At 55.8% G+C, this 16,920-nt stretch overlaps 9 protein-coding genes across 11 annotated transcripts; 8 read left to right on the top strand and 1 right to left on the bottom strand.

The window, feature by feature from the left end:
- Positions 1-1,238: 1,238 nt before the first annotated feature.
- Positions 1,239-1,956, top strand: PV07_06989 (uncharacterized protein; the record flags this gene model as incomplete). The annotated part of the gene is made up of 3 exons (XM_016394028.1): positions 1,239-1,303; positions 1,389-1,477; positions 1,535-1,956. The coding sequence occupies 3 exons, from the start codon at positions 1,239-1,241 to the stop codon at positions 1,954-1,956; spliced, it is 576 nt and encodes a 191-aa protein (XP_016247447.1).
- Positions 1,957-2,537: 581 nt separating this feature from the next.
- On the top strand, positions 2,538-2,831 carry PV07_06990 (uncharacterized protein; the record flags this gene model as incomplete). The annotated part of the gene is made up of 1 exon (XM_016394029.1): positions 2,538-2,831. The coding sequence occupies one exon, from the start codon at positions 2,538-2,540 to the stop codon at positions 2,829-2,831; it is 294 nt and encodes a 97-aa protein (XP_016247448.1).
- A 521-nt stretch (positions 2,832-3,352) lies between these two features.
- On the top strand, positions 3,353-3,688 carry PV07_06991 (uncharacterized protein; the record flags this gene model as incomplete). Its single annotated transcript, XM_016394030.1, has 1 exon — positions 3,353-3,688. The coding sequence occupies one exon, from the start codon at positions 3,353-3,355 to the stop codon at positions 3,686-3,688; it is 336 nt and encodes a 111-aa protein (XP_016247449.1).
- Positions 3,689-4,551: 863 nt separating this feature from the next.
- On the top strand, positions 4,552-5,072 carry PV07_06992 (uncharacterized protein; the record flags this gene model as incomplete). The annotated part of the gene is made up of 3 exons (XM_016394031.1): positions 4,552-4,590; positions 4,693-4,817; positions 4,928-5,072. The coding sequence occupies 3 exons, from the start codon at positions 4,552-4,554 to the stop codon at positions 5,070-5,072; spliced, it is 309 nt and encodes a 102-aa protein (XP_016247450.1).
- Positions 5,073-5,964: 892 nt separating this feature from the next.
- Positions 5,965-7,149, bottom strand: PV07_06993 (uncharacterized protein). Its single transcript, XM_016394032.1, has 2 exons — positions 6,236-7,149; positions 5,965-6,187 (listed from the first exon to the last, which is right to left on the bottom strand). Exons 1-2 carry the CDS (start codon positions 6,467-6,469, stop codon positions 6,107-6,109), a joined length of 315 nt encoding a protein of 104 aa, XP_016247451.1. The 5' UTR covers positions 6,470-7,149; the 3' UTR covers positions 5,965-6,106.
- Positions 7,150-7,888: 739 nt separating this feature from the next.
- PV07_06994 (uncharacterized protein) lies at positions 7,889-9,279 on the top strand (the record flags this gene model as incomplete). Its single annotated transcript, XM_016394033.1, has 1 exon — positions 7,889-9,279. A coding segment is annotated over one exon (1,321 nt), but the record flags the coding sequence as incomplete, so codon positions are not given.
- A 373-nt stretch (positions 9,280-9,652) lies between these two features.
- On the top strand, positions 9,653-12,490 carry PV07_06995. 3 transcript variants are annotated; one of them, XM_016394034.1, is made up of 3 exons: positions 9,653-9,987; positions 10,057-10,931; positions 10,993-12,490. In XM_016394034.1, the coding sequence occupies exons 1-3, from the start codon at positions 9,700-9,702 to the stop codon at positions 12,050-12,052; spliced, it is 2,223 nt and encodes a 740-aa protein (XP_016247453.1). In that variant the 5' UTR covers positions 9,653-9,699; the 3' UTR covers positions 12,053-12,490. The 3 variants fall into 3 exon arrangements, with proteins under 3 accessions (XP_016247453.1, XP_016247454.1, XP_016247455.1); XM_016394035.1 differs by having other exon boundaries at positions 9,653-9,970; XM_016394036.1 differs by having other exon boundaries at positions 9,653-10,931.
- A 34-nt stretch (positions 12,491-12,524) lies between these two features.
- On the top strand, positions 12,525-14,584 carry PV07_06996 (uncharacterized protein). Its single transcript, XM_016394037.1, has one exon. The coding sequence runs from the start codon at positions 12,582-12,584 to the stop codon at positions 14,445-14,447; it is 1,866 nt and encodes a 621-aa protein (XP_016247456.1). The 5' UTR covers positions 12,525-12,581; the 3' UTR covers positions 14,448-14,584.
- Positions 14,585-14,917: 333 nt separating this feature from the next.
- On the top strand, positions 14,918-16,366 carry PV07_06997 (uncharacterized protein; the record flags this gene model as incomplete). The annotated part of the gene is made up of 1 exon (XM_016394038.1): positions 14,918-16,366. The coding sequence occupies one exon, from the start codon at positions 14,918-14,920 to the stop codon at positions 16,364-16,366; it is 1,449 nt and encodes a 482-aa protein (XP_016247457.1).
- Between the last annotated feature and the right edge of the window lie 554 nt (positions 16,367-16,920).

Genomic DNA, 16,920 nt, shown 5'->3' on the forward strand with positions numbered 1-16,920 from the left:
CAGAGCTTCCTCGATCACTTCGTCCAGAAAAGCTGCAGGGAGTGCGATTCTCCTACAAATATAGGTTGGCCAAAGACTTTGCCTCGTGCATGCTGAATCGAACGTGCAGGATACCATGATCCGCGTTCGGTCGACTCAGATAAGAGCTTGCGCGCTCGAAGTCCTGAATGCGAAACGCTTGCCGGATATGGCGCCCAACATTTTCACAGAAGGCCTCGCTAGGGCTAAGGGAACACCGAACACGCTGGCCTGATCAGTTACAATTCTCCTCAATTGCCAACAATGGCTTGAGAGAGTCGCACCCTGTCTACAACCAAAGACCCTGTCGCACAAACTTCTGACCCGGTGGTTGTCCTGAGGATCACCAAGACTGGTTGGTTGGGAACCGGGTCTTCTTTGTACGTGGCGTACAACGGACTGCCCTCCTTACAAGATGGCTCAAAGATATATCGACCTTGAGACAACCGTGAAGTTAGAGCGGCGACAACCAGGCAGTACCTCGTCTTCGGCCTCCTTACTGGAAGAGGCGACGCCGTGTCTAATTCAGACCAATACAACGACCCTTGTTCCATAATCAACACGTCAAGCGGCGACAAAGCAGCAAGTGAGTCTTCTAATCAAAACAGCCCTCGAATGGAGCGCCTCAAAGTCCTTCTCAACCAGTCCATCTTGCGGGGTCTGCGATTAGTCTTGGTGTTTTCGTGCTGTACGAAGTGCGGAGTCCATACGTGTGATTACTCAACATCAACCTTGCGACTAAGGAGCCCCAAGCCTTGCCTACCATGCCTTGTCGCAAACTGGCCTCAGCTGCCGTTGAAAATGTTGAGGACGGGGCTTGTGGTCTATCGGGGAGCGACTATGGAGAGAAGCCTTTTTTGCGACTTGGGGGCTTATGACTACCAGGCAGCCATTGAAGCCCCTTCAACTAGAGCATACACAGGTCGCCAGGAACTCAACATTCTCGAGTTCCGCTCTGCTCAAATGGGACAGATCCGACTGAATTGTCAGCAAGGAGGATTGTTCGAATCTGGCTGCTCCAGTCCTGTTGTGGCCTTTCCAGTTTTGATGGAGGAATTCAACAAAAACCTGGTCTATTAGGGAAGTATAAAATCGACAGGGTCCCTCTTCGTCTTCCTCGATATGCTTGAGCTATTGCATCGTAAGATCGTCTTTGCTGTGTGAATACTGCTCGACCAATCTAGATCTGTTCAGCACAACATCTTCTGCACTCCCGAAACATGTCGTCCCCGAACACGGCGATCACATATGGTCCTAGCGTCGACGAGCTGCTTGAACGCAATAAGTCAGTGATCCACGAGGGATCAGAATCCTCGGGCCCCTGACCAACGACACCTGTCCTGGAAATTTGACTGATGTTGACAACACAGGCAATATGCTGCTGGTCACCAGCCTATTCCATCTTTGATGGCTCGGATGAGGAATGATCCCAAGGCGTATGGGCCTCATGTGGTAATTGGTAGGACCAACTACTCAAGACACCCTCAAGAAAAATGTGCCGCTGAACAGCCTCCAGTGTCATGCTTTGACTCTCGCGCCAATCCGATGAACTTTTTCAACATCGCGATCCGAGAATGCCTTGTCCTGCGCAACGTGGGAGGCCGCTTCGCCTCGGCTGCAGGTGATCTCGCCGCGCTCGACACTCTCTTCCACGTTTCTCAAATCATCCTCGTCCACCACAGCAACTGTGGCGCTTCGCACGTCACCAAGCAGCAGGTTCTTGAGGGGGTTCACCAGAAGAGACCAGATTTTAAGGGGTCTGTGGAGCTTGAAGAGAGATTGCCGATGAAAGAAGACAACCATATTTCGTTGTTGGAAGATTTTGAAAGGGTCAAGATGTGCGGGTTCCTAAGAAAGGATCTGGTCGATGGCGTTGTCGGCTTGTGGCTCGATGTTGAGACTGGGCTGGTGAAGAGGGTGTATCCTGAGGATAGATAAGCCCAGCAGCCTTTCTCTTCGTCTTCTGTTGCACTGTTATCTCTGCATGTACTACGTGGTAGCAGACATCGACCTCATCCACTTCCAGAACGACAAGCTCTATGCAGAGAACCGTGCGACTCTAGGCGAATTAGCTAGGTATTCATAACGCAGATCAACCTCCACATGGCAACTTGCAATAAACACTTCCATAGCTTGATCTCCAACTCACCGACAGGTAGTGGACAAATAGGAATGAGCACTGGAGGTGGGTTAGCGAGACAACGTCCCCATCGTGGTGCACTCCTTGCTCAGACAAGCATTGATCATCTCAACTGTCTCAGACCGTACGCGCAAGCTTCGAACCACCTCTTGTATACCTAGATCCCCTTTCGTAACATGCGGGAACTCGCTCCTTGCGTATATATCCCTGGGGGAGACACTCCCTTGTCCTCTTGCAGTTGGATATCCATTTCCGGTACACGCAAGCCTTTGTAACCGGCAAAAGACTTCCCTCAACCCTCGAGATAGCGCGATCGTCTCGACATCACACGGTCGCGTCAGATGTACCGCCATCCGCTCCCCTGAATAGGCCCAGCACGATGGCGGCGATCCACCGCAACTGTCTCTTCTGCAAGACGAAGCCTTGGAACGACGGAGAGCTGGAACTGCTCAACTGGTACAGCGTGCACCTCAACGGCCGCTTGGACACTCGCATCTGCTTCTTCCACAATCAGAAACAGATCCAATCCCTCCGTAGGGTGCGCGGCCAGGTACAGCAAGAGTCGCGGCGACGGACAGCACCGGTGGAGGAGCTGAAACAGAGGATCTTCATGGACCATTACCGAGAGATGCAAGGGGATCAGAAGCGCTCCAAGTCTTGTATTCTGATGTGAGCGACATCAAAGGCGAGGGTGATTGAACCAGGGCGTGGCGACTGAACAGTTAGTGAGCGACTCGGTATTAAACAAAAATATTTGACGCCAATCAGTTTATGTTTGGTGTTTGGTGTCTGGTGTTTCGTATTCACGCAACTCTTTTCGATCTTCTCTCGGCTCTCTCTTTCTCCCACCCACGCACTCTCACACACACATAATCTTGCCTCACCACACGACCCCCTAAATGGTCGATTTGTGGCCTCGTCCGCATCATACTGAATAGGTACTTGCAGTGCAACTCGTTCCGAGGCAGTCCAGCTAAAAGTTAGGTGAATGTCTTTGACGACCTCTAGTAGATGTCGCCACTTTACAACGACAGTCTGATCCATTGATTCTGGCTCTTCCCCGCCTTGACATCTCCGTCAGATCAGTCTATTCTACCTCGAAACCTGTCGCCATCTCCTGCACTGTATTTCTTCTCGCAGCAGGGCTTGCGGAAGCAGCCTCCCACACCAAGTCGTCTCTAGGGAACAAGGAAAATGCTTCCTCAGCATCTCCAGAGCAGCTATCAGCAGTACAAGGCAGATACTGACCACATTGCAACATGGCTCGCAACCACTGCCCAACGCTGTGGCTTCACCCTGAACCTGCAGGTTGCTGAAGAGGCGACCAGGCCAATGAAACTCAAGGGACGTGCGAGGAAGCGGATTGGGCTTCGGGCCCCGTTACCCCAGTTTCGTACAGCCTCGCGAGAGCTGTTGGAGATTGCGGCGGAAAAGGTGAGTGGCATGATCTCTGCCGATGTTGGCGGGCTGGTTTCGTCCATGATGAAGGTACTGTACAATGTGGAGTTTGAAGTTGAACAGGAGGATTGATGAGACGCTGGCGCCATGTCGAACTTGAGGCGGACCAACGGGGGGCTAGGCCGATGTTCGACGTGAATGCTTGCGTTGTCTGGAGAGCGCGTTACGACCCTTTACGAGAGCTGGATCTGTTTGGTGGGTTCAACCTGGCTTGATGCTGGAGTCGATCGATATCCGAGAACCTCTGCGACCCATCGACCCGCGCGGTTATACATGATTGGGTATTCTTCCGGCGCATTTGTTGATTCACTCCTTCTTGAAGAGGGCATCGGATCCTTTGTTCTCATACGGGCGATACGACTGCGTCAGGGCTGCTGCGAGCATGCTTCACGAGCGTCGTCTTCCGTTATCGCCCCTTGCCAGGAGTGGTATCCCAGTCGCTGCATGCATTGGAACCCGAGTCAGCGACCATACTACATCTAGGTTGGGCTCTGACTGTGTAGTATCGTGACTTTCTATGTGACTTGCGATTCAGTATGCATCTCATTGTATGGAGACAGTCGCGAGAGCCCCCAGATTGCATGCTCTTTGTGAAGGGGATGTCCTGTTCGTCGACCGAAGGAGTCTCTCCAATCGGCGTCGGTAGCCGTGCCCCTTTGACGAAGTATTCTACAGAGGACAGCCAAACGTGTGCCGGATCGGGGAAACGACGAGTTGTTGCGCCTCCAATCAAGACCTGGTTCTTCCTTATGGGGGCCAGCTGCATGTCGACAGCTTCTAATGTCCAAGTACGTACGTATGAGGTGGGTTCGTGTAGAGGGATTTGGTAAGCCGCTCTAGGGGATCACATATATATATATATATATCAACGGCTGGCAAGGGAAGAGCCACCACAGTGGCCTTCTCAACTGGCATTCAACCACATCACAAACACCATGAAGGAACCCTTCTACATCATGGCGATTCGTCCACCTGTAACTATCGCTTCTAATCAACACCCCCCCCCCCCCCCCCCCCCCCCCCCCCCCCCAAAATCTCCCCTCGCACTCCTATAGCAATAGCTAATGGGCACACAGGTCATCGAAGCCATCCAGCCATTCACCGAGTATGTCCAGGCCAACGAGCCAGGCTGCCTGCACTACCAGATGTTCCAGCCCGCAGACGCCGAGCCAGGCAATGGAGCCATCATCTTCATCGAACAGTGAGTCCCTGATCTAACCAGTCCTTTACCCCCGACGCAGTAGATCTTCATTTCGCTGGAAGGAACCAGACGGAGAAACAAAAAAGGCTGACCACGCGCCGCACCTCTAGGTGGAAGGACATGGAGGCCCTCGAGCAGCACCGAGCCGGCGAGCAGTACAGGGCACTGATGGCCAGGGCTAAGAATGAAGGATTGCTGACCGGCCCGCCTGATGTCAAAGTGCTGCAGCCAGTCGGGGGGTTTGGTCCAAGGTAGACAGGCTTGCGATACCGTCCACTCGTACGCCGAGGAGCTGAGATTGGGGGCCGTCGTGGATTGGGCTTCGATCTTGGTGTTGCCAATGTTTGACTGAGTGTCTGCTGCAGGAATTAGTGATCAATGGGTGTGACGGGCTCTGAGATGGGAGATGACATGGATAGTCATCAACATAGTACATCATCTCCCTCGTTGTCACTGTTGGATGATACACCGCCTACCCTGCGTTTCGCGTTGCAAAGGACTGTTTAAGGAGTGATGGAGCTGGTGCTTCCTTGGACCTTCGACCACTGTGAAGAGAGAAAATCGCCCGCAGGCGGTTCGTCCCCGACACCAGCGTTCTCCAGCTCGTACTTGATGATCTTCGGCGTGGCGATCTGATCTAGGCAGTCTTTGGGCAGGTATAGACGTCCATCATAGGCACTTTTCCGTAGGCGAATGCTATTTTCTTTCGCCCCATTCATTCCTTGTCTCTCGTATCTCGTGTCTCGGTTCGGTCCTCGCCGCTGTGCGACCTGTCCAGTTCACTCGCTACAAACGATTCAGAACTTGATTTACGCCTCCCGCGTCTCAACCTGGGGGCTTCAGGTCGCGATGGAGGACTCGATTCTCATGACAAAATGCTGTGCCGGGAAGTAGATCTTGCAGAACTCTCTTGATGGTGACATGTTCGAGTTGGCCCCTATCCGCCCGTGCGTCAATGTACTTTTTCATCTCTTGACAGTACCCTTCGTGACACGGTCATCAGAACATGGGATCGCCTTGTCATTCACCTTGCCGGGCTCTTTGGACACTCCCAATCAACCTCTCGGAAGCCACTGTTCACATCACGCTCAGGCCTCAGGGCAGCGTGTCACACACAGCCTCATCTTCAAGTGCAAAACAAGGAACTCCCCCTCCCCTCCGTCCCTCTTCTCAAAAGAAAGCCTTTCTACCAAACAATGCCTCTTTCTAATCTACATGAGCAAACCTGCACCCGACCCGACGCCCTCTCGTATCTGACAATCGACCAGATCAGTAACCTATCGCCCGGTTCAATCTCTCGCCGCGGTGTTGTTTGACTTGACGGGCGTCAAGCCCATGACCCGCACCCCCTGTCGGTTCCAGACGACGGTCTGCAAGCACATTAGCGTGAGCATTTGGATTGTTCAGAAGATGCTTACCGCCTCCAATCTGTCCTCGTCCCCGTTGCGAACGAAGCTCCCCTGGTGATTGACGAGGCAGATTCGGTACAGATTCTCGCTCTCCCTTCTGCAAATCCCACCAGATACCGTCACAACCCTCCTTCCACCTCCTGTCTTGCCAGGATTCTCAAACCATATCGTCCCCCTCAAAATCGTCCTCTTCTTGGGAGTCGGAGTCCTCATAATCCTCCTCGTCGTCATAATCATCATCATCGTCTATAGGAGGATGATTGTGACCTTGATGGATATCTCGAGTAAGCAAACCCCCAAATGTGGTTCGAGAAATCCATATTCAAGTTTCCATCACTTCATCACCTCGTCATCTCATCGACATCTACTCTTGTACAAGCTCCATGCAGGCGTCCGACATAGCACAGGGTCAAGCACGTGTGCAATCTCATTGGGTCGATGGGCCACGCCCCACTCCTTGAATCCTTCAATGACCTTGACGCATCTACCTCTCTTCAAGCACGCTCAGCAATGGCTGTGCATGATTCGCCCGGTTCAGGCTCAGCCTTGCTGTTGGTCCTCCATTCCCCAAATGTGCTCGGCATATGACGACCCAAGCTCCCTGGTAGCGAGGGTAGGATGAAGATAGACGAGAACGCTGGTCGCTGTATCTGGTCGCGTTTCGAAGACTGAGAGCGAGTAACGGCCTCAAGGACCAGATCCACGGGGTGATCACTACTGGCACACCCGAGCTACTGGATCTCTGAGAACTCGGGGTTTGCCATCTATTATGGCTACGTCAGTGTCCGTCCCAACCCATTGCCGCATACTGCGAGCCACATCAGCCTGACCCTGAACCAGAATACAGCGCACGTCCGAAACAACCGAGCAGCAAGAATACGAAGAATCCATTCTTCGCAAGCACTACCCAGAAAGCCAGCAACGGCAGGACTTCCACCATCTCGCCGACCAGCCAGAAATGCCCGAGGAAGACGACGACGAAATGACCAATGAAAAGGGTCGCTCTTCTTCGGCCGGGCAGAGCTCGACGGGGGCACGTGCCAAGGTCAAGGGCAAGCTCAAGTCCTTCTGGAACAAGACCATCGTTCCAGCATTTCCCGAAGCCGTGGCGGACATCTCAATCATCAAAGCCGCGTTGAGGGTCGAGGCCACCATCACCAAGGAGCTGAGGGATACAAAGAGGCATCCCGAGGTCGCTCAAAAGGCAACGGTAAGGAGAGGGTTTGGGCTAGCTCCAGAGGAGATACAATTTCGTGAGCGGAGAAAGGTCAAAGTCCGGGATGCCTTTTGTCGTTATCTCGACCTCGACCCGTCCGAGGTCCATGTTGATGACGTGCCTGTGGTAGCATTTGGCGGGTCGGGGGGAGGCTACAGGGCCATGATCGGTTTTTTGGGATATTGCGAGGAGATGAAGCGCACAGGGATGTGGGATCTGCTGACATATGTCGCTGGCGTGAGCGGCAGTTGCTGGGGTCTCGCCGCGTACTATACGTGGGCTGGGGCGAGCATGAAGGCGGTGATCGACCATTGTCAGAAGAGGCTGCATCCACACCACCCCTTGTCCCCGGAAGCAGTTCGGGAGGTGCTGAACGCCCCTGGTGGCCCAACAAAGACGCTCGGTCCATTGGTCCAGAAACATCGCTCAGGCTTGTCCACGGTGGCTATGGATTTGTATTCTGTATTCACCACAGGCCATCTGTTTCTGAACCACGATCCCGCCCTGGAGCCGCCGGGTCTCCGTGGAAGTTTTGGCGTCAAGAAGGAAGTAGCGGGGCTCCATGAGAACTGGCTCAAGTGGTCATCGGCAAACATTCACCTGCTAGACGGCAGCGAACCTTTGCCCATACTTACGGCAATTCGGCACGAACGACCATGGAGGGACTGGGTGGACAAAGAACATCCCTTTAAGAATGAAGATCCAGAAACCAAGGAGCATCAGGACGCGCAGGACGCCTGGTTCAACTGGTTTGAAATCTCGCCGATCGAGGTTGGATGCGACGAGTTGGAGGCTTGGTGTCCGACGTGGGCCTTTGGCAGACCGTTCGAAAAGGGCCAGGATACTATGCAGCTTCCTGAACAATCTCTGGCCTTGCTACTGGGCTTGTGTACCAGTGCGCCAGCGGGACCCTTGACCTCTTACCTTGCGACCATCAAACGCAGTCTGCCCGCAGGGTTTATCGGTAATTCCATCAATGACATGGCCAAGGGCATCGCACGGATGTGGGGACCAAAGGGAAAAGAAGAGTTCCAAGCTCATCACCCTCTCCATGCCGTCAATGAGCACAACTACATGTTCCACTTGACCCGAGGCGAGAACCAGGACAAGCCGTCACCACCGATTGAGAACTCGCCCCGGATCCACCTGATCGATTCGGGGATGGACAACAACTGTCCGACCTATGTCATGCTGCACCCTGGCCGGCAAGTTGATGTGATTCTCAACATGGACGCCTCGAGCGACGTGCTGAAAGGCAGTTTCCAGGAGCGGGTGGACCAGATTGCCAGCCGACGGTGTCTGAAGTTTACCAAGCGACACCCTGACGTGGAGGCTGGCCCTGACCCCAAAGACCCCGACCGCTTCAAGGGCTTGTATGCACAGATCTACGACGGCAGCATCCTCGACGAGCGGCCGAAGCAAGTGGTTGACTCTTACGGGCACACCGTGACCAATCCTCCAGCACCTCCGTGCCTCCACGAGTCGACCATGATCTATCTCCCATTGTTGCCGAATCAGGGAGCAGTTGCGGATTTTGATCCCTCAACCGCAAAGTTCTCCGGGTCGTACAACCTCGTGTGGACGGGAGAGCAGGTGGAGATGCTTGTCAAGGTGTGCTGTGCTAACTACGAGGCCGGCGAAGACGCGATCAAGACGGTGTTGAAGGAGCAGTGGCAGAAGAAGAAGGCGAAGAGAGAAGCAGTTGGCGATGCATCTTCTTCTCATCCTCCGGGTGGTCGTGGTGGTCCTGCTGGAGTGCCTGCCTAGTGCTCGTCAGCTGTCTTCCGTCTTTCTGTACAACCTCTTGAGTGTTTTAGACCAATGCATAATTTCTTCGAGACTAGGAGTAGCTGTTACCAGGCTGGTATGCTGGTCATGAGATGGCTCAAGCATGCTTGTGATGAGCAAGAGAGATTTCTGTCTCTGATTGAATCGAACTGCCCATTTTCTCCCTCCTTGTACGCACTTGTACCGTGTATTTGTGTTGTTGCAGCCTCCTTTCGCCGCTCACCAGATACGAGCCAGACCATCAGGTGAGGGCTGGATACGCGAAGCGATGACCATCTCGCCATCTCTCCACTAGCTTTCTGCAGTAACTTTGCGCGGCACGCCCAAGCCGAGAGGCTCGAGCTGCATGGCCAGGCCCAGACCCGGACGTCGCATCGCCTCCCCAGTTCTAGAATCCGAGTTTGGCGGAGTTTTCACTCGCACTTGGGCCCTTCTGCAGCCCTGCCTCGTGGCCAGCGTGCTCCTAATAATGGCTGAGATGGCGCTCGATGGCCAGGGACGTCCTCCAACCTTGGACCAGTTGAGCCAACGGGTGGAATCTAATTCCTACGACTTCTGCATCGAATCCCGCGCCCTGCAGAATGAGCTGGACGTGTGCAATACAGCCTGCGCCAGGCGCCGTGAGTCCTCTCAGCCAGCAGGCCAGCCCGTCAGAGGTCGGCACCACGACGGCGACGACGAGCTCCAAGCGCAAGTATACCTCGACCGCCTGCGAGTATTGCCGCTTCAAACGGAAACGTGTGAGTCTCTTGCCTCAGTGCGTGAACTCTGCTTGATGGTATGGTCGATTGTGTCACGCTGACCCGTTCGTTCTTGTGGCCCCCAGTGTGATGGCAAGCCTCGCTGTCGCTCCTGTGTCGACGCCAACAACCAGTGCGTGTATCGCTTCAACGACAAGAGGAAGGCTAGTGTCCGGCAGGAGGGCATCCAGGTCCTCGAGGCCCAGAACGAGGAGTTGCGCTCCCTGCTCGACGTGCTCAAGTATGGCACCGACGAGGAATCCCTGGCGGCCCTGCAAGCGCTTCGCGGCTCGCAGGAGCCGGCACATCGTCGATCGTCGTCCAACCTCCTTCTCGACATCTACGGGATGTATCTTCCAACTTTGCCTTCTCTGTCCCTGAAAGACCTCGAGCAGCTCCAGGCAGACCAAGGGAGTCGACAGTCTCGCCACCCCGCACAGCCTTTATCCTGGCCGACGCTGCGGTTCTTTGACTATCCGACCGTCTTCGTCCCGAGTCAGCTCCCTCCAGAAGTTGAGATTCGGAAAGGAGCCGAGTTGTTTCTCCAGGTGACGGCTGGCTTGTTCCACGTCATGACCCTGGACGAGTTTGACGAGCTTTGCAACCAGGCCTTTCGGCCGCAGTCGCCCCCCGACAGTCGCGTTGTCGCCAGAATTTGTGCCGTAGCCGCCATCGGGGCTCATTTCAACGTCGACGACACCACCGGAGAACTCAAAGACGCCCTCTTCAACACCGCCATCCACCACATGCCGGAGCTTGTCGAGCTCGGCAACCTTCAGGCCATGAAATACCTCGCTTGCCTCTGTGCGTACGGCATGATCGACAAACGGAAGACCACAGCGCGACTGATCCAGCTCGGTCTGCAGATTGCGCGGTGGAACTTGGCCCTGCCACTACATGAGCTCACCGGCGATGCCCACGAGTGGACAAGATTGTATCGAACAATGATGTTTTTTGAATGGTCAGTCCGCCCGTGTTGTTAGGTCGTGTTTCCTTTCCGCATGTGACTAACGCCATCATAGCTGGCTATCGACGTCGTTGGGCTATATGTCCGACTTGTGTGCTGGAGAGGTCGACTTCCTCCAACCCGTCACGCCGACCCTGGACGGACTTCAAGACGACAGTGTGACACAAATCAAGGCCAAAGAAATCATCGTGTTGAGGGCCCGGGTGTGCAAAGCCACTTGCGGTCTCGAACCCCCCACCGAGCAGATGATTGAGGAGCACATGACCGCGCTCGAAGGCTGGTATCGGAAGCTGCCACCGAACATGACTCTGACGGTTTTGCTGAACGGCGATGCCGACCCTCTCACGGCCGCACAGCAAGGCGCCCTCCTCCTCTCCCACGCCATGTACCTGGGTGCCGTCATGATGCTCCATCGACGAGTCCTGGTGGCCGTCTCGGACGGGATCCTGGGCCACGCCCGGGACACGGACATCTGGAGCGCGCCGGTGCAAGAGCACCTGGTGCATTCCGTCGAGGCGGCACGCGCGATCGTGCGCATCTTCATTCTGCTCCGCTTCGGCACCGCCACCACCAACATGCATGTGCGGTGCTGGATCTGCGTCTTCGAGACCTACACCGCGTGCACCATCCTGCTGTACAACATCGCCCTGCGGACCATCCAGCACGCCGCACAGCGCGCGGAGACGCAACTCGACCTGGAACGCGTGACGACCTGTCTCGGCATGCTCGAGGCGTCGGCCCTGGTGGACAAGGTGTCTCAGAAGATGTGGGCGGCGTTGGCAGCAGTCCACCACGCCGTCGTGGTTTCCACCGGCCACCAGGGGTATCCCATTTCGCCGCCCGAGGCCGTCGAGCCACGAAGCCTTTCTCACAGCCAAGTCCAACTCCTCCACGGCACGACGACCGGGTCGTCGGGCTTGGGCTTCGAGCAGCACGGCCTCGCGACCCCGTCGCTCCGGTCGCCCCGGGGCTGTCTCTCTGCCATCCAGGCGTTCAAACGCGCCACCGACATGTTGCGGGATCCGTTCGGGCACGGCCTGGGCGCAGGATTCCGGCTCCTCCCACGCGGCAGCGGCGTCGAGGCCTTGGACTGGTGGTCTGCTGCTGCGGCTTGAAAACTGAGAGACAACTCTGGTGATGGATTCACGCTCTGGGCTTTTAAGATACCCATCGATATATATATAATATTTTGTCGTGTTTCATGCTTATTTGATGGAGAACAGCACACTCAATAGTATGTTCACGACGATAATGTAGTAGCGACACTATTTGCTACTTGAATATCTAACTCCCCCGAATCTCTCTCTCTCTCTCCCCCTATAGTATAGCGGCTATACAAGGCGAGGTATAAGGCCTCAAGAGAGCCCCCGGTAGGAGGTATGTGGGAAAGGCGCTGAGAGAGTGTTCAGGATCATATTATAAGGAACCCGCCACAGGTAGTGGCATGACTAGGGTTATATAGTAGGCTATGGCCCGCGGTAAGCTAGTCAAGCCCAAGGCAACCAATCTCTGAGATAGATATCGCAGGTCGCAGGCACGCAGCCTTATCCACCCGTAAGTGATTGATCTCTCACCTTCAAATCGAATTCAGCGTCCGAGGTACTTTGCTATTTTCTGCCCAACTTTGTCCACCTTCAACACCTGATGTCGAGCTACGACGCACTTCCCAAAGGCCCCTGCCTGCGGTATGTGGTGCTCAAGCCGGGCGCGTCGTCAGATCCGCTCGCATGTCAACTGCTCACGAGCGACATCCATCAGATCCCGGAGTTTGAGGCCGTGTCCTATCCCTGGGGCAGCCTGGACAAGGTCTCGACCATCCAAGTCCAGCGGGGCCAGAGCCAACATTCGTGGGCGCTGGGGATCACTGCAAACCTGGACCGCGTTCTCCGGCGCCTGCGCCATTCGGGGCACGAGCGAGTCATCTGGGTAGATCAACTGTCGATTGATCAGTCCAACAATGACGAAAAGAACCACCAGGTCCGTCTGATGGGCCAGATTTACCGCAAGGCCAAGCGGGTCTTGGTCTGGCTGGGCGACAGTGTGGAGGATGGCGCGAATGCTGCCTCCCTGATCACCGAACTGAACGACAGGATCGACGCGCAACTGTCGGTCCATGGAACGTGGGACGAGCTCCCCAACGCAACTCCCGAGGACGAGATATCCAAGGACGGGCGCTGGCGCGCGATCCACGCTGCATTCGCCTCGCCCTGGTTCACGCGAGTGTGGGTGATCCAGGAGGTCGGTCTCGCCGCAGACCCGTGGGTGCTGTTCGGCGACAGTGAGTTCGACTGGACATCGATGATGCGGGTCGCGCAGTGGATGCTGGATTTTGCCAATTTTCTCCTCGTCGACCGCGCCTCGTTTCCCTTGTCGTCGATCCACGCCGCGACGCTCGACGGCTGGGATGTCACCAAGAGCAGCCGGCAGCGGAGTCGAGACTTTGGGACGTTTTCGACGGGATGGACGTTGCAGAAGCTGCTCCACAGCGCCAAAGGGCTCAAGGCGACCGACCCTCGGGATTTCATCTACTCGCTTCTGGGCCATCCGTCGGCCCTGAAACCGGGCACGACGGATAATACTTCGTTTGTCGATCCAGACTACAACCTGCCGTACCTGGATGCTTACCACAGATTCGCCCTCGAGTGGCTGAAAGACCCCCACGGCGTCAATCTCCTGCTCTCGGTCGAGCACGACGAAAACACACTCAGTGGTGACTATCCGTCGTGGGTGCCGCGTTGGAACTTTGTACAGCCGGCACAAACGCTCGGCCTCCAAACCAAACTACCGTTCAATGCCGCCCTGGGTCTCGGGCCCAGCTCGTGCAAGCCGATCGATCCTCGCACCTTGAACGTGCAGGGACTGGTGTTCGATAGAGTCACGGCCAAATCCCCGGTACTCGACAAGACCGCCCTGCGTCTCCCCGACCCGAGCCCGGCCCAGACGAATGCGCCATCTCCAACCCATCCGGTCGTCGCATTCTGGACCGCCTCCGTCGCCCAGGGTTGCTTCCACGAATCGTACGCGGGCGACCAACGTCCGCTGATGGCCTTTGTCCGCATGCTCACCGGCGAGCGGTACACAGGTCCCCGCGCGCAATTCCAAGCCGACCGCCTGGCCTACGCTCTCCGTCTGCTTGAACTGGGCCGCCACAAAGCTGGAATTGCAGCTCTCGGCGAAGACACGGCGCGCCTCCGCGACCAGTCCGTCACGGGCAACATCGACACCTTCGTGGACCATGCGTGGTACTTCTGCAACGGGCGCGTGCTGGTGTTCACCGAGCAGGGCCGGTACGGCTTCGCGCCTCGAAGCGCCCTCCCCGGGGATCTGCTGGCGGTCGTCAACGGCTGCAAAGTGCCGTGCGTGCTCCGGCCCGTTCCTGGGGAGAAGGGGCATTTTCGGCTCGTGGGGGAGAGCTACGTCCAGGGCTGCATGGAAGGAGAGCTTGTGAAAGCGCGGCTCCTTGGTGGGAGTAGTAACCCTGTGGAAGAGGAGACTCTCGTGCTCGTGTGAAGTTGTGGTCAATCTACTGCTACAGATACCCAGAAATGCAGTAAAAGTTGTCGACGAGGCTTGGGTCAACTTGTATTGAACCGGCGCTTCTAGGTATGTATATCTGGATTAGCATCATTTGACATGGAGAGCCTTCGGTAACTATGAAACTATCTACGTGACCAGCAGGGCACTCTCATGTCTCCTATCATAGGTACTCGTCCTCGCCAATCTGCTCCGTACTGCCGCGATAATCCATACATGTATATACTCCAGGAATGTTTCGAGCCAATAACTGACAGGTTCTTGTGCCGGAAGGAAGTCGACGCCGGGTGGTCTGAAAACGCCGTCAAAACGCCGCAAAATCGCCGGCCTAGGACTATTCTCCCTCTTTGGCAGCGGTCTGATAACGGGGGGATATAAATCCTCGGGATGGATGCGAGAAATCGAGTTGATATCTCCGTCAAGCAGCCATCGCCCACCTGACAGCCATGCCTGCTCTGCAGGAGACGCACACTGATTCCAGCAACCAGTATCAAGACTGGAGTGATGAGAATGACCCAAGCGACCCGAGGAACTGGTCCACCAGCCGCAAGGTCCTGACCACAGTCATCTGCTGCCTCATCGGGTTCATCACCACCATGGCTGCGTCCATTTATGCTCCTGGCACCGAGCAAGTGCAGGCCGACTTTGGGGTCTCTTCGACCGTGTCGATCCTGCCGTTGTCGACGTACACCCTGGGCCTCGCGTTCGGCCCCGTGATCTCTTCTCCCCTGTCGGAAACGTTTGGGCGCAAGGCCGTGTTCGTGCTCACCCTGCCCTTGTTTGACGTCTTTGTGGTTGGGTCGGGACTGTCGCGAAGCATCGGGTCGTTGATTACGTGCCGGTTCTTCGCCGGGCTGTTTGCCGCCCCGGGAGTCTCCGTGACGGCGGCGACCATCGCCGACTGTCTTCCTCCTTCGAGTCGCGCCGTGCCCTTGGCCATCTATTACTCCGTCCCTTTCATGGGAAGTGCGTTAGGGCCCTTGGTCGGTGGCTTCGCGGTCCAGAGTCGCGGCTGGCGATGGACCTGCTGGGCCGTCCTGCTGCCTGCGGCCCTGATCCATCCGTCGGCGCTCTTCCTCCGTGAGTCTTACAAGGCGACAATCCTGCGACGTAGAGCAAGAGCGCACGGGGTGGCAGCGCTACCGGGATCGCACCAGACGTTCCGCCAAGCTCTGAGCAAGTTGGCGACCTCGACCATCATCCGGCCGCTCCACATGCTCGGCACGGAGCCGCTCGTCGGCTTCATCTGTCTGTACACGGGGTTCCAGTTTGCATTGCTCTACACCTTCGTGGTGACGACTCCGTGGGTCCTGAGAAAAGTCTATGGCTTCTCTCCGAGCGGCCAGAACCTGTCATTCCTGGGCCTTGTGACGGGCTGCTTGGTGGCTTCCTGTGTGCTCATTCTAGTCGATCGTTTCTTCTATCAACCCCGATACAAGCAGCTCCAGGCGGCCCGAGAGCAGGCAGTCGGAAGACCCGAATTACCGCCGGAAACCAAGCTCCTTGCCGCGTTGTATGGGAGTCTGATGCTGCCGACTGGCCTCTTCTGGTTTGCGTGGTCAACACGGCCGTCAGTCCATTGGATCAACTCGATCATTGCACAAGCAGTAATCATGCTGGGAAGCCTGCTCATCTATGTGCCTTGCAGTTTCTTCATGCTGGACGTGTACGGCTCTAAATACGGGGCTTCCTCGAGCGGCGCGTCTTCTTTGTCTCGCTATACCTTGTCGGCGGCCTTTCCGCTTTTTGTCACGCAGATGTATGAGCGCCTCGGCGTGGATTGGGGTTCGTCTCTGTTGGGGTTTTTGGCTCTGGCCATGGCTCCGATTCCCTGGCTGTTTTCAAGATTCGGGCCCGCACTGAGAGCACGAAGTGCCTACGAGCACGGGACTTGATCGCTCGCAGCATTGACTGGTCGCAACTCGATCTGCTGAAGAAGCATGTTATGGCACAAGTCAGCCGTGCAAGACGAAAGAGAGGGTGGGACGGGTTCGGGCTGTGCTGAAGGCCGTAGATACCATAATAAATCGGACTGCCAGTTTGCTCCAAGCAGACATCGATGAAGGTTTTGATTTGTATTCAGATCGACGCATTCAAGAGCATAGATTGGGGAATCTTGATGACTAGACGAGGCTGCATTGCGCCAATCCAGCGAATGCCGCAACGTAGGTCTATGGCGAAGCATTAACATCGGTCAAACTTTTTTCTCGTCACTTTTCTCAAGCTTGATCTCGACCTCAACCTGGGAAACTCCCTTTTCATCCGCGAGTCACTCTCTCTGTCTTTATGACGACTTTTGGGGAAGTGGCACCGAGCACCGATCAACGTCCTGTGATGCTCCTCTGGCGTTGGATCCTCGTTCTCTGCCTCGAGTCCCCTCAACGTTTGCCATCAATGTCCTACGCAGGATCTTACCCCATTCAGTGGAGATGCTGTTGTTCTCGAGGAG

This window comes from Cladophialophora immunda, assembly GCF_000835495.1.
Source record: "Cladophialophora immunda strain CBS 83496 unplaced genomic scaffold supercont1.4, whole genome shotgun sequence".
Taxonomy (NCBI): domain Eukaryota; kingdom Fungi; phylum Ascomycota; class Eurotiomycetes; order Chaetothyriales; family Herpotrichiellaceae; genus Cladophialophora; species Cladophialophora immunda.

Excerpts from the sequence above, each read along its gene's own strand:
- PV07_06996 (XM_016394037.1), top strand. The coding sequence starts at position 12,582 with ATGTCGAGCTACGACGCACTTCCCAAAGGCCCCTGCCTGCGGTATGTG.
- PV07_06993 (XM_016394032.1), bottom strand. The coding sequence starts at position 6,469 with ATGATGATGATTATGACGACGAGGAGGATTATGAGGACTCCGACTCCC. Across the intron at positions 6,188-6,235 it reads ACGAGGACAGATTGGAGGCG|ACCGTCGTCTGGAACCGACA; the intron begins GTAAGCATCTTC and ends ATGTGCTTGCAG.
- PV07_06995 (XM_016394034.1), top strand. The coding sequence starts at position 9,700 with ATGGCTGAGATGGCGCTCGATGGCCAGGGACGTCCTCCAACCTTGGAC. Across the intron at positions 9,988-10,056 it reads CGTGTGAGTCTCTTGCCTCA|TGTGATGGCAAGCCTCGCTG; the intron begins GTGCGTGAACTC and ends TGTGGCCCCCAG. Across the intron at positions 10,932-10,992 it reads ACAATGATGTTTTTTGAATG|CTGGCTATCGACGTCGTTGG; the intron begins GTCAGTCCGCCC and ends ACGCCATCATAG.